Source organism: Galdieria sulphuraria (assembly GCF_000341285.1).
Source record: "Galdieria sulphuraria unplaced genomic scaffold scaf_27, whole genome shotgun sequence".
Taxonomy (NCBI): domain Eukaryota; phylum Rhodophyta; class Bangiophyceae; order Galdieriales; family Galdieriaceae; genus Galdieria; species Galdieria sulphuraria.
Window position 1 is genome coordinate 152,063 of NW_005178448.1, and position 19,891 is coordinate 171,953.

General features: G+C 39.5%; 13 protein-coding genes and 1 non-coding gene across 19 annotated transcripts; 8 read left to right on the forward strand and 6 right to left on the reverse strand.

The window, feature by feature from the left end:
* Positions 1-3: 3 nt before the first annotated feature.
* Positions 4-2,418, reverse strand: Gasu_34230 (ATP-dependent RNA helicase). Its single transcript, XM_005705686.1, has 3 exons — positions 1,393-2,418; positions 285-1,345; positions 4-233 (listed from the first exon to the last, which is right to left on the reverse strand). Exons 1-3 carry the CDS (start codon positions 2,413-2,415, stop codon positions 26-28), a joined length of 2,292 nt encoding a protein of 763 aa, XP_005705743.1. The 5' UTR covers positions 2,416-2,418; the 3' UTR covers positions 4-25.
* A 10-nt stretch (positions 2,419-2,428) lies between these two features.
* On the forward strand, positions 2,429-3,523 carry Gasu_34240 (hypothetical protein). Of its 2 annotated transcripts, XM_005705687.1 has the most exons (2): positions 2,429-3,000; positions 3,046-3,523. In XM_005705687.1, exons 1-2 carry the CDS (start codon positions 2,435-2,437, stop codon positions 3,485-3,487), a joined length of 1,008 nt encoding a protein of 335 aa, XP_005705744.1. In that variant the 5' UTR covers positions 2,429-2,434; the 3' UTR covers positions 3,488-3,523. The 2 variants fall into 2 exon arrangements, with proteins under 2 accessions (XP_005705744.1, XP_005705745.1); XM_005705688.1 differs by having other exon boundaries at positions 2,429-3,523.
* A 47-nt stretch (positions 3,524-3,570) lies between these two features.
* On the forward strand, positions 3,571-3,643 carry Gasu_nc0036. Its single transcript has one exon. It is a non-coding gene; the product is annotated as a tRNA-Ala (tRNA).
* Positions 3,644-3,705: 62 nt separating this feature from the next.
* On the reverse strand, positions 3,706-5,238 carry Gasu_34250 (malate dehydrogenase). Its single transcript, XM_005705689.1, has 7 exons — positions 5,029-5,238; positions 4,829-4,979; positions 4,586-4,782; positions 4,448-4,538; positions 4,168-4,374; positions 3,977-4,116; positions 3,706-3,925 (listed from the first exon to the last, which is right to left on the reverse strand). Exons 1-7 carry the CDS (start codon positions 5,194-5,196, stop codon positions 3,884-3,886), a joined length of 996 nt encoding a protein of 331 aa, XP_005705746.1. The 5' UTR covers positions 5,197-5,238; the 3' UTR covers positions 3,706-3,883.
* Positions 5,239-5,328: 90 nt separating this feature from the next.
* Positions 5,329-6,439, forward strand: Gasu_34260 (tubulin folding cofactor B). The gene is made up of 4 exons (XM_005705690.1): positions 5,329-5,726; positions 5,777-5,850; positions 5,903-6,039; positions 6,093-6,439. Exons 1-4 carry the CDS (start codon positions 5,366-5,368, stop codon positions 6,214-6,216), a joined length of 696 nt encoding a protein of 231 aa, XP_005705747.1. The 5' UTR covers positions 5,329-5,365; the 3' UTR covers positions 6,217-6,439.
* Positions 6,440-6,498: 59 nt separating this feature from the next.
* Gasu_34270 (magnesium transporter CorA-like family protein (MRS2-7)) lies at positions 6,499-9,004 on the forward strand. Of its 2 annotated transcripts, XM_005705692.1 has the most exons (10): positions 6,499-6,631; positions 6,679-6,773; positions 6,831-7,016; positions 7,066-7,136; positions 7,189-7,349; positions 7,399-7,463; positions 7,514-7,723; positions 7,788-8,178; positions 8,228-8,313; positions 8,363-9,004. In XM_005705692.1, the coding sequence occupies exons 1-10, from the start codon at positions 6,532-6,534 to the stop codon at positions 8,816-8,818; spliced, it is 1,821 nt and encodes a 606-aa protein (XP_005705749.1). In that variant the 5' UTR covers positions 6,499-6,531; the 3' UTR covers positions 8,819-9,004. The 2 variants fall into 2 exon arrangements, with proteins under 2 accessions (XP_005705749.1, XP_005705748.1); XM_005705691.1 differs by having other exon boundaries at positions 6,679-7,016.
* Positions 9,005-9,008: 4 nt separating this feature from the next.
* On the forward strand, positions 9,009-10,559 carry Gasu_34280 (hypothetical protein). Of its 2 annotated transcripts, XM_005705693.1 has the most exons (2): positions 9,009-10,376; positions 10,422-10,559. In XM_005705693.1, exons 1-2 carry the CDS (start codon positions 9,060-9,062, stop codon positions 10,533-10,535), a joined length of 1,431 nt encoding a protein of 476 aa, XP_005705750.1. In that variant the 5' UTR covers positions 9,009-9,059; the 3' UTR covers positions 10,536-10,559. The 2 variants fall into 2 exon arrangements, with proteins under 2 accessions (XP_005705750.1, XP_005705751.1); XM_005705694.1 differs by having other exon boundaries at positions 9,009-10,559.
* Positions 10,560-10,563: 4 nt separating this feature from the next.
* Gasu_34290 (zinc-finger protein / transcription factor) lies at positions 10,564-11,958 on the reverse strand. Of its 2 annotated transcripts, XM_005705696.1 has the most exons (3): positions 11,398-11,958; positions 11,209-11,316; positions 10,564-11,162 (listed from the first exon to the last, which is right to left on the reverse strand). In XM_005705696.1, the coding sequence occupies exons 1-3, from the start codon at positions 11,453-11,455 to the stop codon at positions 10,690-10,692; spliced, it is 639 nt and encodes a 212-aa protein (XP_005705753.1). In that variant the 5' UTR covers positions 11,456-11,958; the 3' UTR covers positions 10,564-10,689. The 2 variants fall into 2 exon arrangements, with proteins under 2 accessions (XP_005705753.1, XP_005705752.1); XM_005705695.1 differs by having other exon boundaries at positions 11,209-11,958.
* Positions 11,959-11,978: 20 nt separating this feature from the next.
* On the forward strand, positions 11,979-13,539 carry Gasu_34300 (short-chain dehydrogenase/reductase (SDR) family protein). Its single transcript, XM_005705697.1, has 7 exons — positions 11,979-12,065; positions 12,115-12,192; positions 12,239-12,394; positions 12,443-12,571; positions 12,626-12,726; positions 12,779-12,948; positions 13,001-13,539. The coding sequence occupies exons 1-7, from the start codon at positions 12,003-12,005 to the stop codon at positions 13,387-13,389; spliced, it is 1,086 nt and encodes a 361-aa protein (XP_005705754.1). The 5' UTR covers positions 11,979-12,002; the 3' UTR covers positions 13,390-13,539.
* A 19-nt stretch (positions 13,540-13,558) lies between these two features.
* Gasu_34310 (uncharacterized protein) lies at positions 13,559-14,159 on the forward strand. The gene has a single exon (XM_005705698.1). It carries the CDS (start codon positions 13,679-13,681, stop codon positions 14,081-14,083), a length of 405 nt encoding a protein of 134 aa, XP_005705755.1. The 5' UTR covers positions 13,559-13,678; the 3' UTR covers positions 14,084-14,159.
* Positions 14,160-14,166: 7 nt separating this feature from the next.
* Positions 14,167-15,038, reverse strand: Gasu_34320 (purine transporter). Of its 2 annotated transcripts, XM_005705700.1 has the most exons (3): positions 14,633-15,038; positions 14,378-14,578; positions 14,167-14,323 (listed from the first exon to the last, which is right to left on the reverse strand). In XM_005705700.1, the coding sequence occupies exons 1-3, from the start codon at positions 15,023-15,025 to the stop codon at positions 14,285-14,287; spliced, it is 633 nt and encodes a 210-aa protein (XP_005705757.1). In that variant the 5' UTR covers positions 15,026-15,038; the 3' UTR covers positions 14,167-14,284. The 2 variants fall into 2 exon arrangements, with proteins under 2 accessions (XP_005705757.1, XP_005705756.1); XM_005705699.1 differs by having other exon boundaries at positions 14,378-15,038.
* A 475-nt stretch (positions 15,039-15,513) lies between these two features.
* Gasu_34330 (NAD-dependent epimerase/dehydratase) lies at positions 15,514-17,268 on the reverse strand. The gene is made up of 2 exons (XM_005705701.1): positions 16,551-17,268; positions 15,514-16,495 (listed from the first exon to the last, which is right to left on the reverse strand). The coding sequence occupies exons 1-2, from the start codon at positions 17,251-17,253 to the stop codon at positions 16,008-16,010; spliced, it is 1,191 nt and encodes a 396-aa protein (XP_005705758.1). The 5' UTR covers positions 17,254-17,268; the 3' UTR covers positions 15,514-16,007.
* Positions 17,269-17,304: 36 nt separating this feature from the next.
* Gasu_34340 (uncharacterized protein) lies at positions 17,305-18,608 on the reverse strand. Its single transcript, XM_005705702.1, has 3 exons — positions 17,798-18,608; positions 17,589-17,747; positions 17,305-17,533 (listed from the first exon to the last, which is right to left on the reverse strand). Exons 1-3 carry the CDS (start codon positions 18,437-18,439, stop codon positions 17,363-17,365), a joined length of 972 nt encoding a protein of 323 aa, XP_005705759.1. The 5' UTR covers positions 18,440-18,608; the 3' UTR covers positions 17,305-17,362.
* A 90-nt stretch (positions 18,609-18,698) lies between these two features.
* Positions 18,699-19,889, forward strand: Gasu_34350 (mitochondrial trans-2-enoyl-CoA reductase). The gene has a single exon (XM_005705703.1). It carries the CDS (start codon positions 18,719-18,721, stop codon positions 19,844-19,846), a length of 1,128 nt encoding a protein of 375 aa, XP_005705760.1. The 5' UTR covers positions 18,699-18,718; the 3' UTR covers positions 19,847-19,889.
* Positions 19,890-19,891: the final 2 nt, after the last annotated feature.

A 19,891-nucleotide genomic window follows, 5' to 3' on the forward strand; every position in this document is an offset into this window, starting at 1 on the left:
CAAGTAGTTGATACATGGACTTGGTTTAATCGCGGATAATTCCGAATCCTTGACTTTTGCTTTTGACAGACTCATGGTTGGCTATTTCTGGTGGAACTTTTGCTCCAACTTTTTCTAGTTGAAGTTTCAAGTCATAAAAAATTTCTGAATCTGCGGGTGTCACAAAGGAAATAGCCAATCCTTCTCTTCCAGCTCTTCCAGTTCTACCTATTCGATGCGTATAATTCTCTATCCTATTCATTCTCGACAAATATATTTCGGAATCATCAAAAAGTTACACTTACTTGTTTGGCATTTCATAGTTGATTACAAGATTGACCCCTTTGATATCTATTCCTCTTCCTAGGACATCAGTGGCAATCAATATATCATATTTACCCTGTTTGAAACCTTCCAAGTGTTCTTCTCTCAACTCTTGAGGCTTGCCAGAGTGTATAACCGTGGCTCGAATGTCTAAACCACTTTCAGTTTCTATTGCACGAACCAGTGTGTCACAACCTCTCTTCGTGTTGAGAAATACTAAAATAGGTGGATCCGCATATCCAACAACTTCAAAGAAACGTAGCTTTTTCTTCGTTTCATTGGGAACATATTCGACTCTTTGCTGCACCAATTCTGCTCCTTTTCCAATATCTCCGACTGCAACTATGATAGGATTGCGCAAGAATTTTCTTGCCAATCTTTCTACAGCAGGTGGCATGGTTGCTGAAAACATAAAGGTTTGCCGATATAGAATACTTGAAGACTCTTCCATAAACTCTTCACTTAATTCCTCAACTTCCGGTTTCAAATGAGAAGAAGGCATAGCATCCAAAACTCCTTGTACCTGAGGCTCAAAACCCATATCAATCATTCTATCAGCTTCATCCAACACGACATAGTCACACTGGTTGAGAACGCAATATCTTCGTTCAAGGCAATCAATCATTCTTCCGGGAGTAGCTATGACTATTTCAACGCCTTCTCTAAGCTTCATTCCCTGTTCCTCTATGGAAACTCCTCCAACAACCGAACAGACTCGATAACCTAGAGGTTCTGCAAACTTCCGTGTTTCTTCCTCAATTTGTTGCGCAAGTTCTCTTGTAGGTGCCAATATGACTGCATATGGACCCTGTGCAGCGTTTGCAGCTGTCATAGGAGGACGTTGACTTATATAAACCAACATAGGAAGAACAAAAGCTGCAGTTTTGCCACTTCCTGTTTCAGCAAGTCCTATCATGTCACGCTTTGCTAAGCCTATTGGAATAGCAGCCATTTGTATGGGTGTCGGTTGCTTGTACTTTGCAATATATCGAACAGAATCCAAAAGAACGCGAGGTAAACCAGTCTCCTCCCAATTTCGAGCCTAGCAAGTTCATTAGCTTAAAATACTCAAATGCAAACAAAACATACTGGAAAAGGAGCTTTTCCACCACGATAAGCTATGCTATGATCCTCGCGAAAGATTCTCCAGTCACGCTCCGTCATTTCTTCTTTTGGTTTTTCCGACCAGTGTCTCATGTCTTTTTTGTGTCGATGGTGAACAGGATCTTCAAGAGTCATATCCAGTCTACTATCCGGTACTCCCTCCATATCAGAAACTTTCGGTCTAGTGACACGTTTCGAAGGAGCCTTTGAGGGCGTGGAGGCAGGATCCATTCCTCCACGATGTCCTCTCCCAAAAAGGAGTGGAACTTCAACAAAGGAGGAAAGCTCAGCGTACTCTTCAGTGTTCAAAGTATCTTCCGAGTTGTCCCATTCGAAACGAAAACGGAATCTTTCGCTAGGCTTTGTTAGTCGTGACTTTGTATCCTTCTCTTTCATATAGTGTTTTCTAAGAAGTTCCTTAAGACGATGTGACTCTTCATCATTCTCCCGACTAGTGTCACTCTGTTTCTGATTTCTTTCTCTTTGTACATCTACAGGAGGTCTCGGGATGCCCTTTGATAAAGAGTTGCTATGAAATTGTGTACTTTCCACCTTCATAGGATCTACTGCCTTCCTCCTTTCATAAAGTTTTTCCAAGGCTTGTCTTTCTCGTTCACTTTTAGAGATAAAACGAGGCTTTTGTGCTTCTTCTTCTTCTTCTCTCTTCTTCTTCATAATATCCTCCAAAGAGATGGGTTCCCGCTTCGTCTTTTTCAGCTGTGTGTCATTAGAAAAAACTTGTTTCCCCAAAGATTGACTTTTATAGGGAAACGAAGAAGAAGAATGTTCTAAATTGCCACCGCTTTGTGGACTATCAAGGGTTTCAATATAGTCTGCCTTTGTCTTCCGAGAAGTAGTCTCTTCAACAAGTTCGGAACGAAAATGTTTTCTGCTGCGTTTCGAATAAACTGTAGAGTCTCTTCGGGAAGAAACAGAACGCTCTCTTCTTCTACTATGTTTCGGTGATATATGACGACGACTTTTCTCGTCCTTTGCGGATTGAAACATTTCATATAAAATCTCGGATATGGCAGAGACTAAAGGAAATTCTTGTCCTGTACAACCAAGTTCCAATGAAGCAAACAAAGCAAACGAGGTTATTGAATGTCCTTTTGGTTTTGGTACAAGAGCAACAAGTACTGAATGGGAAAAAGCTATAGCTCCTCTTTGCTGCCCACTTTGTCATGCTTTGCTCTATGAAACTCAGAGAGCAACACCTTGTGGACACTGTTACTGCAAAACGTGTAGCTTTAAAGTAAAGGACTGCCTCCTTTGTGCTGCAGATATAGAGGAATTTGCGAATGCAGCTGATGTGGACTCAGACGTTGAATCTTTCATCCGAGCACATAGTCATAACATAGATTTGTTGCAAAGTGATCAAACTCCCAGTACTCAAACGTCTGAAAGTGAGACTGACGTGCTGCTGAAAAGGACAACTTTTTTGCTCTATCAAGCTTTGAAAGCACAAAAGGGGGGTAACTCTGCTAGTGCCCTAAGCAGACTCCAGCAAGCTGAGTCGGAATTGATGCATAAGAAAGAACAGAGTTGTGTCAATCAGAGGTCCATTATTCTGGGCAAACTGAGCGATATACTGTACGTGTTCTCTTTATGGTACATTTGCACTGACTTGTGCGTTAGATGCAGTGAAAACGAACCTGGAAAAGCAGCCAAGTACATTGAACAAGCTTGTTTGCTGTTGGAGAACGACCTGTCAACAGGAGAACAGCTATATGAAAAGGAACTTTTAGGTGTTTTATCAACATCCCATGGAAAAGCTGGTGATATTTATGCTCTCCTTGAAAATGATGACCTCGCCATTAGTCATTATTCGAGAGCTGTTGCTTTGAAAGAACAGCTAATCGGCTTAGATGCTAATGCAGATACCTCCATGAGCTTACAAAAAGCCTTGTTATTGACGAAATTAGCAGAAATTCTCAACTTAGCAGCTAGAAAGCGTGCATATGATGCTCAAAGGGTGGTTGAATCCCTTGGACAATTAGATCATTCAACTCTTAGCGAGAGAGACCAGAACGTAGTAGAATATGTGAATAATTCAATTGCTTTCATTTTAGGCGAATGAAATCCAAGTATTTTACATAAAGTGGTCCTTGAAGAAAAAATATTTTCTTTAAATAGTTTAGAACCCCAGATATTTCCTAAGAAGGGCGCATAGCTCAGATGGTAGAGTGCTCGCTTAGCATGCGAGAGGTCACGGGATCGATACCCGTTGCGTCCAAATTTTTAAAATTTGCCTAGTTTCTCTGAATAATTTTGGTTGCAGTGCCTCGTGAAAAGCAGAGTTTATCAATCAATTTTATCAAAAGACATCTCTTAGTGTAGGACTTGGAATCATATGCAGAGAACACTAGGATAAATTGCAATAAACCTGTGTACTAGAAAAGACTAGAAAAAGTTGTAAAATCCTTCATTCACCCAAAATTTTCTATTAAATGAAAAGTTTTTGGAGAACTATTTGTTACAAACTTGATTTTGGTAATAATGTAGCAAACGCTTGATCCTACAGTACGAGTTAAGTAATGACATACTCCGATGAACAATAGTAAAATACCCATTCTTTATACAGCTCCTGCTTTGTTCTTTGTATATAGGGATCACCAAATGCATCCCATGGAAAGTGAGGAACTATTTCAAAAGTGCCATTTCCATAACAATAACAAGGAAACGAGAAAAATATCCCTTTCCTGATACCTAAAGAACATAAGACTTAAACCATTACGTAAACACAGTGTCATGACTGACCATAGGAACCATCACTACATACTACCATATTGACAACATCTTGTGTACCAGCAAACCAATCCCGCAAGTGATCTGCAACAGCATTTGCTGCTGACATTGCACTTGAAAGTTTTCGGGCCTTTATTACAGCAGCTCCCCTTTCCTGAATAATTGGAATAAACTTTTCACGTAAAAAATTTTCATCTCGGAGCCAGTCTGGTAGCGGTCCTGATGTGTATAGTAGTATCAAACAAAAACGACTGCTAAGAAAGATTTCTTTCAATCATAAAAAGCTTCTTACCTCTATTTGTCACTGCATGAAATAAATCTGGATATTGAGTATTAGAGTGATTACCCCAAACAAATACATTTTTTACGACAGAAGGTGATACCTTTCATTTGCAATCAGATAAGAATTTGATAGATAAAGTTAAAACACCTTGAGCTCATTGGCGATAAAACTAGTTGCTCTATTTTGGTCCAGTCTGGACAATGCTGTTATTTGTTTCTTGTCAATAGCCGAAGCGAAATGTGCTAATACAGCAGCATTCGTGTTGGCAGGATTTCCAACTACAAGAACACGAACACTTCTCTTTGCATACTTATGAATTGCCTCACCCTGTTCCTTAAAAATAGCTTTTCAAGTTCTAAAGTCAAGTCTTCAACCAATAAGACTGCGAACCTGCATTTTGAAGGAGAAGATCTCTTCTTTCCATGCCAAGTTTCCTAGGAAAAGCACCGAGAAGAACTGCCACATCACAATCCACAAAAGCTTCGCTGACATTGCTCGTACAATGTATAACTGACACTAAAGGATAAGCTCCATCTTCTAGCTACGAGCTTGTAAAAGCCATTCAAAAAGCAGAACATTCTTCAACTTACTTCCATCACCACGCCCCTGAGGCTGGTCTGTGCTTCTTCTATATCCAGAAGCACTAACTCAATCGGTTGGTCAGTCCCAAAAACGTCACCACGTGCTAAAAAAGGTAACAAACAATAAGCTATTTGACCAGCTGCACCAGTCACCGTAACTCTCATTGGCATATCCATTTTCTCGAAATGAAAGTGTTGACATAAAATGCGTCAATCCCAAAGCTAAGAGAGAGCCTTGACCTTTGGCACTGACGAGTTGAGAAATGAACACGTGTGTCAGTCGTGTAGACTACATTCACTAAAGACCTGAGCGCGCGTTTTCCTTTATCTTTCAAATTGTTTCACGATGAGTTCGTCAACTTTGATCTTAGACGTCTCACACTCCAAACGACCTCTGGTCTTTAGAGAGATACGTTTTCAACCAGAATGGACGTTAGAACATGTCAAGAAGAAACTCGAAGTCGTTACTGGAACTTTGCATTCTGACTTCTTAATAGAAGTATACGATGACAGATTCCAGAAAATTGGTGAAATGGTTGACGACCAACAGGCCACTCTAGGTTCCCTTCCTATCAGGAATGGATATCGTTTGCATATAGTCGATCACCGCGAAGAAGACTGGTCAGAAGACCGTATATGGAAAGAGGACGAAGGTCATATGGTTTCAAAATATCAAGTCCCAGAAGAAAACTATGCACAAAGAGAAGGTGAAAGGTGAACTTTCATTCATTTCTTGTGACTTACACAAAGCTTTTAGTCAGTGGGAGGAAGTTTCGTGAAGAGATGCTTCAAGCCAAAGCGTCATATTCAAACAATGACGTTGACATTCATGTAAGAATATTATGGAAATGTCATGCTTGAAAATTCTAATGGAATAGTAAAGATTGGAGATAGATGCCTCGTGGGTCCGGATAATCGCCTTGCAACTGTTCGATATATAGGAAAGCTTCCTGCAAGTGACGTAGCAACTGAGTTTGTCGGAGTCCAGTTTGATGATCCTGTAGGAAAGAATGATGGCAGGTAATCTTTCTCCGTGTATGAGTTTTTAGTTAAACTTACAACTCTTTCAAAAGTTTTCAAGGACATTATTACTTTCATTGCGAATCAGGATACGGAAGCTTTGTGCCGTATCATAGGATAACCAAGATGCAGACTATCCAACCAGAAGTAGGGAATCAGGCTCTAGAAGAATTGTAGAACGTTGTCATTTTGTAAGGAAAATATCGATATTTGGAAGAGTTTTTATTCTTTTGGTCAAATGCAATGACTTGTTTATGGAGGGCAACGTTACAGGGGTTTGTGTCGACAAGTTTTTTGTGCACAAGGTTCAACCCAAATAAACATGTATATTCCAAACTATATCAAAATTTCAAGAGAAAGCCTTCTTGTTTTGATAATATTCAGGACTATCTGACAACGAAACAAAAGTCGTTCTGTTCAGTTATCCGTGGTGACGGAAGAGGAAATACCTTCAGTGGAAGCATTGAAGAAATTACTTTACAAAGAGAGCGAATGATTCGTAACGAGGCTATTGCAGCAGTTCCTCTAGTGTGTATAGAAGTAGATATCCACGGGAACATGACTTCGAAACAAGTCCAAAAAACAGAATTAGGTATTTTCCGCAACGATGTAGTGTGCTTTGCTCACAAGTGACAATAGCCTCTTTTCTGAAGCTGAACTTTCGTGATTTGCGTGTGGTTGACCCAAGTTTTAGAAATGAATCTCCAGTATTCCTTGCCAGGAAGAACGTAGTGGTAGGAATTCCAAGATTTTTTTGCCCTGTTTTGTTAATAGGTTTTGGATACTTGAAGGTTGTACACTTCGAACATATTCGCGCAGTTATCCAGGCTACTTCTATACTCCTATTTGACCCACCCCATCCCTCGGTACAGAACTTCATACCTTCGTTGAGGACCAGAATAAGAGATCGTTCGCATCCTCTTCCTTTTGAGTTTCGTTCGTTAGAAGCTATTCTGATCGATGTTTGTACGTCACTTGTAAGTAGGGAGGTATTATCTCTGCTCTTTACTAATATAGAATTGGAAGAGTCGACAATTGCGAACCTTAGTACCTGCTGTTGAGAATGTACTAGACACGCTAAGCTCCAATGACACAGGGTTTGTCATTATTCAATCTTGTGGAACATTCAAAGTTTTCATTTTTGTATAGAGCGGATACTGTGAGATCGTGTTTGGATAGACTGCTTCCGTTGCAGAACAGCTTAAATGAGTTTGAAGTGAAAATTCGTGAGGCACATACTGCACTCAATGATGTATTACGTAGCGATGAAGACATGTCTGAAATGTATTTAACTACCAAATTGGAAACTGGTAGGACTTGCTGTTCCTCAAGGTCTTGGATATTAACGTTAGAATGAAGGACATCGTCGTAGAGTGGACCAGCATGAAGAAGTTGAAATGATGTTTGAAACCTATTTGAAACAGGTATTTATCATCTTATGCTATGGCTTCATTTGAATGATATTTTCTATTAGATCGATTCTATGCTTAATGAAGTGGCTTCCACCATTCAAACTGTTCGTGTTACCGAAAATATCACTCAAATACGTTTGGATGCCATGAGGAATCGTATCTTACGCTTAGAAGTTTATCTTAATCTTGGCATGCTATCTTTGTCTACCGGTAAGTGGAGAGAAAATTTCATGTTGGTATGTAATTACCATGGACAGGTGCATTTTGCTCCGGTTTGTTTGGGATGAATCTTACTTCTCATATGGAAGATCATCCTTATGCATTTTATCTTGTTAGCGCAAGTCTTTTAGGGTTCTCTGCGTTTGCTTTTTTGGTTGCAGTTGCTTGGATTCGTTTGAAGAGAATATTTCAATAGGCGTAGTCTTATTTGGATTAGAATATTGGCCACGTTGGGAAACTGTGATTTTGGATGAAAGCCGTTTGACTTTTTTTTGGGGGGCCAAGTTAGTGACGGCCTTGGAAGTACACTTTTCTTTTGCTATGCAGTTTTTAAGAAAATTGAACGTTAAAGTTTCAAGAAGCAAGACACCACCCACACCTGCACCCACTATTGCTGATATCAGGGAACACATTGAACTACTTGAAAGAAAGCAGCAAGTATGGCAAAAAAAGGTGGACGCCGAACAACAAAAGGCAAAGACTCTTTTAATGAAAAAGGACAGAAGAGGTAGGAATGTAGTACTATTATTGGGAAGAAGACTAAGTGAGCATATCAGGTGCTCTTATGGCTTTGAAGCGAAAGAAGATTCTCGAGAAGGAAATAGCGAATACGGAAAATGTTCGATACAACTTGGAGCTACAGGTAGGAACTATTGACCCTTGGAAACAACTCAAGTTTATCTTGGCTACAGGCTTTGACACTTGAAAATGCCAACGCGAGTGCACAAACTGTTGACGCTTTTCGCAAAGGAAACAAACAATTGAGGAAAGCCCACGAAAAGTTAAAGGTAGAAGAAGTTGACGACGTTATGGCAGATACCCAAGAACTAGTCGAAGAATCGAATATGATTTCGGAAGCTTTGGCACAACCGCTTTCCGGGAATACTTATTTGGATGAAGATGAACTTGGAGCTGAATTAGATGAACTAGAAGGTGAAGCCTTAGACCGCTATATGCTTGAAACAGAAGAGAAAATTGGTCAAGAAGAGAGAACAACTGGAAACTTAAGGGTGCCTAGTGCAGTCAAAGGTAAAACTGTCAAGGAAACGGTTTCCAGTCGTGTTGAGGTACCGAAAGAAGAAGAAGAAGAAGAAGTCAACGACGAAGAACGAGAACTTCGAGAGTTGGAAAGAAGTATGGCCATGTAGTCGTTGACCGCAACTTCTTTGGATGAGTTGTGTTATAACATTTATGCATGTATACAAATATATATCATATCTCTATCTATCTCTCCCTCTATATATATATATATACTCCAAGAGTTGAGGTCTTTTTTTGTGTCGAGAAAAACTTGCGAGATGGAAACATGAAGAAATAAAGATACCCTTTCATTATTTGATGTGTAGTAAATGATGTGTTTATATTGGTGGGAGAGTTTGTTCGGTTTGAATGAGTGAAAGAGAGGAAGAGTTTGAAGAAGTCAACCGTTTCTATGCGTCTGAAGAAACTTTTTTTCCCGGTGATTGGTTGACGTACGCAGAAACGTTAGAAGCACAGGAAGAGTTTGGAATTGATATAGACGACGGAAGTTCACTGGAAGAGTATGTTCCTCTCAGGTCTGCTGAACAAGCTACAGCAGGATTGGACAGTAATTGGGCAGGTTTGGAGTGGTTGGACCGTGAAGTTTGCGAGTTGCTAGAAGTGAAGGCTGAAGAAGCTGCTGTTGGGAGAGACGTTCAAGGAATCCCTTGGTATCAACTTCCATATTCAAGAGAGGATTTTCGTCGTTTCAGGCTACAACAGAATTTGTCGGAGAAGCTTACAAGGAATGAAGTATTCGATGACCGCAGCAAAGCCACTTGTGACTTTTGCAACCCGTCTACTTCTTGTTTTTTTCGTTTCTTTCATTTCACCCGTAGAGTCCGCTGTTCAGTTTCTCACTATCAACTGAGACATTTGGTATGGGCGCCACATCCACACCTAGTTTATACACAACATGAAAGAACTGTCGCTCGTTGGGATGTTTTGAGAAGACAGAGGAAGAGTGTGTTGCACTACTCACAGCTTCAGGGAACTTTCATTGAAAGTGGCGCCATGAGTATGTGTGTAGGACAGAATATCCTCGTTCTCGGAGGCCGTTGTGGAGAATTAGCGTTGTTTGACTTGGCAAATAGAAAGATTCTAACGGAGTTCTATTCTTCAGAAGATGACAGTGCCATCGTGAACGCACTTACTATTGTAGAAGATAGCAACAGTATGTCTGGCAAACTTTATTGTTGCAGTAATGACTGCTTTGTTCGATTTTATAACCTTTCTCGTTTGGAATTGGAGAGAAGGATCCAGTTTCCGTTTGCAGTTAATCATGCCAGTCTTCATCCCGATGGCAGTTTGCTTGTTGTTGGTGGTGATGATACGCGAGTTCTTCTCTACGATCTTAGAGCCGATTGTGTAGCTCAGACGCTTTATGGACACAGTGATTATACATTTTCAACCTCATGGCATCCTGACGGTATTTTCGTCGCCACTGGTAATCAAGATTTGACTTGCCGCATTTGGGATAGCCGAATGTCGGAGAAGGGACCTGTTCATACTCTTCCAGCAAGAATGGATGCTGTGCGTTCAGTTCAGTTTTCGCCAAATGGAAGATATTTCGCGATGGCTGAACATACTGACTTTGTTCATATTTATGACTTGAGTAAAAGAGTCTTTGAGGAACGTCAAGAAGTTGATATTTTTGGAGATATATCCGGAATGACATTTACAAAGGTAAGCGCATATCGGTTAAAGGACAACTTGACCGATTCCTGGCAGGACTGCGAAAGCATGTTTATCGGTATTCGAGATAATGAATATGGAGGAATCATGGAGTTGGAAAGAGAGAAGTATGATATTCTGAACGTACTGAATAAACAAATAGGGCGATAATGTGAAATGTCTCTAAATGGTAATATAAGTTTCGAACTTTATCAAACTACTTAAAGAAAGACTATTTCTATCAAAAATGTGCAGCGACAGAGAGATATTAAGTGACTCAACTTGAACTTCCGTCTTCATGCTTTTGTTGTTAACGGGGTTCTTTCTAGCAACTTGGATTGAACGGCATATAATGACTTTTTGAGTCTTCCTCATTTCTACGTTCTTGCTGTGGTGCTTGTGTCATTTCCCTATCATCTTCAATGTTCTGAGACGCCCCTGATGGAAGACTTTGTGGTTGAGTTGATGCTTCAGAAGGATTCATCCACGGTGCAGCTACTAACTCTTCTTGTGATAATAGAAGAACCCTTTTATGACCAAATTGCAGAGAAAAGGACTCCATTTCGATAGAGATGACATCTCGAAGGGTACTACATACAGTACACAAAACACTTGGTACGTCAGTAGAAGCACAATAGGCCAAGTGTAAACCGCAGCCGTGACAGACAAAATATTTTAAGCTAGGGCAATGTGTTATAGATGAACAGTTGGTACACTGAACTGCTGTAGCGCCTAAGGGAAATAACATGTTTTGATGACAACCCGAACAACGAGTTTGACCACCAATTGCCACAGTATCTATGGTTCGTTGAGCAGATGCATTGAAATACGACATAAAGCTTACATATGGGACGTAAACTCAAGACAGTTTTGCAAAGTGGGCACTGAACCAGAGCAGAACCAAGGGGAAAAGATAACAACTGTCCACAACTTGAGCACAACGCATGACCTTCTAACAACAGATCATTCCAGTTAGTATTGAAGTATGAAACGGAGCATTTTAGCAAGTCCGAAGATGTAAATAACAACTTACGATATATATCATATTCTATCGATGTGGGATAATATGGAGGATACGTTCTCAGTTCCATGTATAAGCATGCATGAGCCTTGTTCACCGGAGCTTACTCTAGCAGTTTGAGATTTTAATTTCAAAGGGCTTTGAAAGTTTTTTTAGTCAGTAGATAAGCGTTTTATACCAACTTGTTTACTCGTCCCACGCCAAGGAGAAATTATTCCATAAGCCGATCTAATTAGCAAGAGCAAAGCAAAGAGCTCAAAAGACTATTATCTGCAGTGAGTTACAGTTAAGGTTAGGTCGAATAGTATATGAGTGCTCCGACCCGTTTCGCCAATCGACGCTTATTACAGGAGCGACAAGAATTGCTTCTCAATAGCTATAACGAGACGAGCAGGAAGATTGGTTTGGATAAAATGAGTGTTTCTCTTAGTAGTTTGCTTCGTTAAAATTAGAAACTCCTCGGAATGTGCAGTGTTTCTTCTATTACACTTTACACAATACTTCCTACAAATTCAATGCTCAAGACAACGACCTTAGTGATCGAAGAATCGAGCTCAAACCACAGATTTGAATGGTTCTCCTGCGCTCCTCATCTCACACACTATCTATTGCTATTGATGGCATTGGTTCAACTGGCATCTCTGAAAGTATTTTTGAAGAAGCCTTTCGTTACATCAGATGTATGAGTTTATGTAAAATTTTCATTGCAGTATATTCAACCAAGATTAGGTGCTCTCTGATTTTCTCTTCGGTAGATTCAAGCTTATGAACTGTGCAGAGCTTGAAAACAGTTCGCTGAAGAATAAAGTAAGCTATTATGGAGTCTGTTAGTTGCGTTCTCTTACCTTCATAGACGGCACTCGTGACAGGCTGTAATACTGGAATAGGCTATGCAACTTGTCTGAAATTAGCTAAAGCTCAAGCTCGAATCTTGATATGCTGTAGAACTATGCAAAAGTCAATAGCCACTGCAGATAGTTTGAGAAGGGAGTTGGGTATTCACGACAAGGTTGTAACGACTTGTATTTTGAAGTGACAGTTATATTTATTTACGTAGGGTCGCTTTTGTTGTTTCGAGGCAGATATGGAGAACTTGGACGCCGTCACAACTTTGGCTCAAGACATCATTCAGTTGAATGAGCAAATACACTTCGTTATATTGAATGCAGGCGTTATGCAAGCAGCAGTAAGAACCACTAAATTTCTGCCTGGTTAGTTCTTTATTCACAAGGTGTTTTAGAACAAGAAAATCACCAAAAACGGACTGGAGCTGCATTTCGCTGTAAATCATATGAGTCACTTTCTATTAACATATCTACTTATGCCTCAGTTAATACGAAGGTACGAATTTGTTCACACGAATTTTGGAATCATCATCACTTAATAATATCAGTGCACCATGTCGCATTATTGTAGTCACTTCCAATGCTTATGAATACGGCAAACCAGAGCAGCTGGCCGATCATCGCTTTCAAAGCTTTCCTTACATAGCTGTCTCTGCATATGCCCAGAGTAAACTTGCAAACATATTGTTTGCTTATGAATTGAAGAAACGGTTCAAAGGTATTCCTTTGGGTTTTTCTATATTCATGCTAATTAGTTGTTTTCTGTATAGATAAAGGAATAGATGTGTTTGCTGTGCATCCCGGTGCAGTGTTATCAGATATTTATCGTGAAGAGTGGTTATTACATGCTCCATTAGTCGGATTCTTCACACAAAAAGTTTTATCTCGTATCATGAGGACTCCGCAGGAGGGAGGAAAAACAATTGCAGCTTTGCTTGGCGACGCTCTATTTTCTTCAAGTCTACGAGAAGGTTATTCCGATGCGTGTTTTTCCAACCTTTATTGGAAAGACTGCAAACCACAACCAGTAAATAGCAACCTTGTCAACGATATTTCTGCTGAGTTTCTATGGCGACTTTCCATATCCATACTCAAAGACCTTGGAATTTTAAACGATGAGCGTCTCGAAATGGTAGAGCTTTGCGAAAAGACAAATTGATCGATCGGTTCGATTGAAATGCCCATAAGATAGAAACTCATCCATCTTCCACGTTTACAATTTTCTATTTTTGGAAACTTTATAGACGATCCGTACTGATCATTGGTCGGGGAATCAGCACATTTGTTGGAACCAGCAAAGAATTATTCACTGGCTTCCCAAGTGTCCCTTTGAAAATGAATCGCCGCGTTTAGAGCATCTCTAGAAAAATAGCGAAACGACACATTCACAATGTAAATAAGCAAACTTACTCTTCATTCTTGTTATTGTTTGATTTTTTAATTGAATAATGAAATTGGCTTTCGTGCTATTCGCTTTGGTATTCGCCGCTGCCTTTATAAATATTCAAGCAGTTCCTTTTGGAGAGGATGCATTTAGTTTCAGTGAGACTTCAGGAAATGCTTCTGCTTCCGGCAACGCTTCTGTTATTCCATCTTCAACAAAGATACCCAAACTACAAGTAACCAGTAGTGCTTCATCGAAGGACAATGGAAAGGCAGCACAGGTAGACTTTGCTGATTATTCAAAGGGATATCCTTCTCCATCTTTTATGTATACATCAACATTCTCTCCTTATTCACAATTTCCTTCCTACCCATCCTATCCTTCCTATCCTTCGTTTAGTAATGGAGATCCTTCTTTCAATGGCTTTGATAATAATGCGGAGTTTGGAGGCTCAGAAATCTTCTTTTAATGCCATGACACACGCATTCTTTTTTGTGCTTTAGAAATAAAAAATTCGTTGTTGTGTTCGCTACTTTGTCAGCTAGTCAGTGACCAAATGATTCCAACTTTATTTAAAACATTTTTCTATTTGTATATAGAATACAGAAATATACAGTCCAAGTAATACAATGTGAATTTTCTAAGATAGTTCTATTTCTAATGGGTACATTTAGTTTCCTAAACCGCTTTCTATTTCAGATTGTCTTTCCTATTTCATAATGTTCTGAGATGACGTGATTCTTCATAAGTACAATTTGGTTACCTGTGAAAGCGTTTCTTCCTGGAAAATAACATTGTAAAAAACTCGTTGGTTTTCAATCAACTGTAATAGAAACTCAATAACCAATACTGCCAAACCGAGAACAAAACCACTCATCAAGGAGTTGGTAAAAGGAACCACGCATAGCGTCATAATAGCAGGAAGTACTTGTCTCTCGTTTCTCCATTCAATATGTTCTACTTCCTGAAAGTTTTCTTGTGATATATATTGACTCGAAAACAAAAAAAGTAACACTACCTTGAGCATAAGTGCACCAGCCACAAACAAAGGAGGAGCTGTTGCTCCAAGTGGAATTGACTGAAACAAACTCATAACGATAGTAGAGAGTAGGAAGCAAATTCCAGTTACTACCGCAGTAAAACCTGTTCTGCCACCTTCACGGATGCCAACAGAAGACTCTGCGAATGGAATGCATACGCCAGATCCCGTCAATCCTCCGACAATGGTTGTGACGCCTGTAAGAAATACCGTCCAAATGGATTGTGTATTATTGGGCCAAGTTGAAAGCAATGAAGAGAAGACTTCGTTGGTCCCTAGGATACTTTGTGGAACGACTGAGAGATCGAGTAAAATAATCCAAAATATTCCAAAGCTTCCTCCTACTATTTCCTTCCAAGACTTGAGAAACATTTGAGAGCTAAATGAATACGATATACTTCCAATCTTCGGAAGCAAGAATAAAGTGTTTGGAAGTGGGTGGTTTGAATAGAAGAACAAAAGCACAGCACAAATAACAATGCTCAGTAGTGTGCCACCGGGTATTCTTAAGACGTTCAGCAACTGTAAGATAAAAAGCCCAAAGAGAAATATGTACAACTTGCCGTCGTTGAAGCTGAAGGTAAAGGTTCTAAACGAAAGAAAAACGAGAAGAAAGCCGATGGAAGCAACAAGTCCGTGACGTAAGCTCTTTGGAAATTGTTGAACCACGCTGACAATCAAAGTTGAAGATAGACAAGGTGCAGTCAGCACGAGAAACAGTCCCACCAGCCAGGTAAGCGTCATGGTATTTCTATACCCTTGTATGGGTTCCGAAGGAAACTGATCGATCATATTTGCCAAGTACGCATTCAAACCAGCTGCTGGTGCTAGTGTAAGGGGAAGGTTAGTGAAAAGACCAAGCAAAATGGAGCCTATTGCACCCGTGATAGCAGTTGCAACTGCTACTTCAAAACTCGGTACTGAAGCTTTTGTTGAGAAAAGTTGCGAGTTGAGAAGTAGAACATAAGAAGCTGCTAGAAAATTTGCAATACCGCTTCTTACTTCCTTGCTTACGGTGCTATCACGGCCACGAATGCTAAAGAGCTTTTCAAATATAGCAGACATGACCAAAATTTCCAACTCACTTGAGTATCAGAATTCATATGGTTATTATATACTAGCTTAGAAAGAAAAAACGACTGAAATAACTTTTAAAAACCTTGTTATAGTCTAGGAAGAGTCTTATTGTCTACGCGAATTCCAAGCCACTTTGTTTCTACAGGCTTCTTGTCCAATGGAAAATGGCTAAATAACTTGATGCTTCTGAGGGTTCGGAACATGTATATAAGCATTTGCAATCCCAATAAGAGTCTCTTGCTATGAATGATCCGAAAAGATAGTCATGGTTCTATTGTCACATGACTGATAAAAGATTTGCTTTCCATTGTTTCCATCTAATAAACCATTCACAAAAGTCCTTTAACCCTTCTTTTAAATCCACTTGTGGCTCAAAATCCAACAATTGCCTTGCTTTCGTAATATCCGCGTATGTACAAGGCACATCTCCTTTTGGCAAAGGGCGGTATTTTATGATTGCCTTTCTGCCTAATAAATCTTCAAGACACTGAACCATATAAGATATTCTTTGAGGATAACAGTTGCCCAGATTGATCAACTCCAGGTCATGTCCCTTGTGCAATGCTGCAATAGTGCCCTTTACAATATCTCCTACGTGAGTAAAGTCTCTACAAGGCTCCATAACTGAACCAGAATTTATCGTGAGTACAGGTTCTTCAGTTTGATACAAGAAAAGCTCTCTTTGTTCATGAATTGCTTCAGCAAATAAGTAGTACGACATATCGGGGCGTCCCCATGCACCATAAACTGTAAAATATCGAAGTCCTATTCCATTTTGTATCTTTCGTAAAATTAAGAGACCATTTTAAATATTACGCACCTGTTAACTTGAAACCATAAAGATGATGATAAACTTGTGCCAAAAGTTCGTTGGATATCTTAGTAACAGCATATAGATTAGCTGGTGCAGTAACGGGATCGATTTCACAAAACGGTACTTTTTTGTTTTTTCCGTAAACTGAAGAAGAAGAAGCGTATACTATAATTGGAAAATCCCATTTCATAGCTACACAAATATTTTTCAAAGCCTCCAAAAGGGAAACGAATCCTTGCACATTAGAACTAGTGTATGAAACAGGATTTACCAAGGAATATTGAACTCCCGCTTGAGCTGCAAGATGTAGTACGTGAGTGAATTGATATTCTCCAATCAGCAGTTCCAGAGCCTTTTGATCAGTAATATCCATATCCTGGAGTGTAATTCCAAACTGATGAAGCAGAACTTGTGCTCGGAGTCTTTTGAGGTTTTCGTCGTAATAGTCATTGAAATTATCAACTCCAACAACTAAATCTCCTAGCTGACTTAACGATTTGGCTGCGTGAAAACCTATAAAGCCTGCTGCTCCCGTAACCAAAACTCTACGACGCTGAGTTGTGGATTGGCTTCCCGTAGAAAGCAGCCAAACAGTTCTTGAAAGAACTTTTACTCTAGAATTTCTATTGTGACACCATTTCGTCTTTCCAATAATAAAACTGTCCATATTGGCAAAACAATGAAGACTGTTGTGAATACCCGTGAACATCTCGAATGAATGACTTGAAGAGTGGCAATGCTTTGAAGCTCAAAGTGTTTCCTTCCATGGATGTTGTTTATTACAATATGACTATGTACCACTAGGAAATAGTCTTCATTCATTCCAAAGTTATATCGTCCTTAGCAAATGGAGATAAGTTTTTGTGTCGATAATAATAGGCAAATGATAGAGTAGCAACCAGAGCAACAAAAGGTGCACCCACTGTAAGGGTTACAAACCCTCGAATAGTTTCGACTACAAAGAAATTGGAATGAAAACATTCAATCAACTAAAAACAAAATTGTTAGCATATATCAAAAATGAAGATATATATGGAACCTTACGAGAGCGTTCCAAGTGAATAAACACACGAGAAAGCGCTGAAATACAAAAGGTGCCAAGAAAGATAAATATTCTTGTTTTACACCTTCTGAATACTTTTGTCTTTTCTTTTCCAATTGTATCAAGCTCTGTTCAACTCTTTCTAAAGAGTCTATGGTATCCTACAAGGAAAATCAAACCGAATTAGTCACAGACTTGGTGTTCCACTTACAGCAACTACTGTTGAAATATCTGTTGTCATAAGAGCAGACAACTTATCCGGTGAAAGATGGCAGCATTCTTTAGATAGAATTTGTTTCAATTCCGTCCAAGTGGACGCAACTTGTTGAAGTGAGTACAAGAAGCTTTCCAAAGTTTGCTTGAGTGCAGACATTTGTCTCAATTTCTTACTCATTTGATACAAGTCTGTTATGAGCAGTTTATCTTCAGTGCTTTCAGATATTGAAGATAACTCTGAAAACTGTTGTTTGTATTCCTCACATACTGTCTTCAAAATAGTGAGAGTGATGAGTTGTTGTTTCTCTGAGTTGGTGGTTATACAAGCGTACGTAAGTCTTTCTCTCTCCAGTAATTCTAAAAGAGTAGAAAACAAACGTTCTTCATTTTCGTAATAGAAAATGAACAGCGTGTCGTTGGTCAGAATTCCTGAAACTAGCTCAAAGTAGAAAAAGAGAGTGTCTTCCACAGTCCAGAAGCCAGGTGAAAAGAGACCATACTGAACAAGTTCAAGTTGGAACTTGGTTTTCATACAATCAAAGTTTTCATCGTTTTCTTTCACCAACTTCAAGGTCCCTTGAGAAAGCCTTATTTTTGCGAATTTCCTATCCATGAAAAAACATAATAAATATGACATGTGTGACTCGTACGTTTATATTGAAATTCGGATTCCTGTTGTTGTGCGATGGGAAAAGAGAACAGCAGCAGTTGGGAAATGGAAGGAAGAATGGATGGTTCATCATTAGTAGTATATCAGTTAGTAATGATATTCAGTATGAAATGACTATACTATGGTTCTGTTGATAAAAACTATCTAGAAACGATGCACATGAATACTAGGTTATTTCTATTACTTGTTTATCATTTTATTATGACCAAAATAAAGTCTTTAGGCCCAATGAATTGTTTGAGCAAAATGAAATCTCTCAACCCGCCTCTTTTAGTAGCCTTGAACAAGCTTTCCTTTCAAAGAAATATACCAACTTGCTTCGTGAAAAATATTAGTGGAGTTGCTTATACTTTTTCGCGCCACGGTAAAGTTACGGATGTCCTGAAAAAGGAGACTCAAAGTTATGATGAGAAGAAGCTTGGTCCGTCGCAAGTACTCGTGTCTTTTCTTGCCTCCACTATAGGAACAACAGATTTGGCTTTTATAAGAGGCATGGGCAAACTAGATGGTTCTTCTTCCATCAAGTTGCCTTGGGTTGCTGGTTTAGAGGGCGTGGCAGAAGTTGTAGCTACGGGAAATCAGGTAAAGTCTGTCGGTGTTGGAGATCGAATAATACCTTTTGGTTTTGCAATCGGTGCCTGGAGAGAACATGGTATATTCAGTGAATCACAAGTAGTCCCGATTTCCAAATCGGTTAAGCTAGAATACGCGTCTTTGGCATCAGGTGGTCCATGTGTTGCTTATCGATTGCTTGAAGATTTTGTTCATCTTTCACCCGGAGATGTTGTTATACAGAATTGTGGAACAGGAGCAGTTGGTCTTTCAGTTGCTCAAATAGGAAAAGCAAAAGGATTGCGAGTAATAAGTGTCATCCAAGAACGCGGAAATTACGGTCCTACTGTGGAGAGACTGAAGGCCTGGGGCAATGATATTGTTGTGTCACATCGTTATGTTGGAACTTTTGCAATGAGACGTTTATTGGAAGACTTGCCTCCACCAAAACTGGCTCTCAATGGTGCTGGTGGTCCAACAGCAACTGAACTTGCACGTTTACTTGGAAAGGGTGGTACAATGATAACGTACGGAAATGCTTCCAGGAAACCTTTCAGTATTCCAACAGGTATATTTACTACAAATGATATCTCACTTAGAGGATTTTCGATGCTCAGTTGGTTGCAATCAAAGTCAGAGAGTGACGTGAAGAAAATGTTACAAAGTGTCACTCAAATGATGGAAAATGATCAGCTAAAATTCTGGATTGAAAGGAAAAAGTTGGAAGAACTCGAAGTTGCGTTACAAGCATTGTCAAGACCACAACAGGAAAGAAGAATAGTTTTAGTAACGAAGAAGGGAGAGATGTATTTGAGTGGTTAACGTCGCCGCTACTATAAAAAAACAATCACAATGTTTCTAATTCTA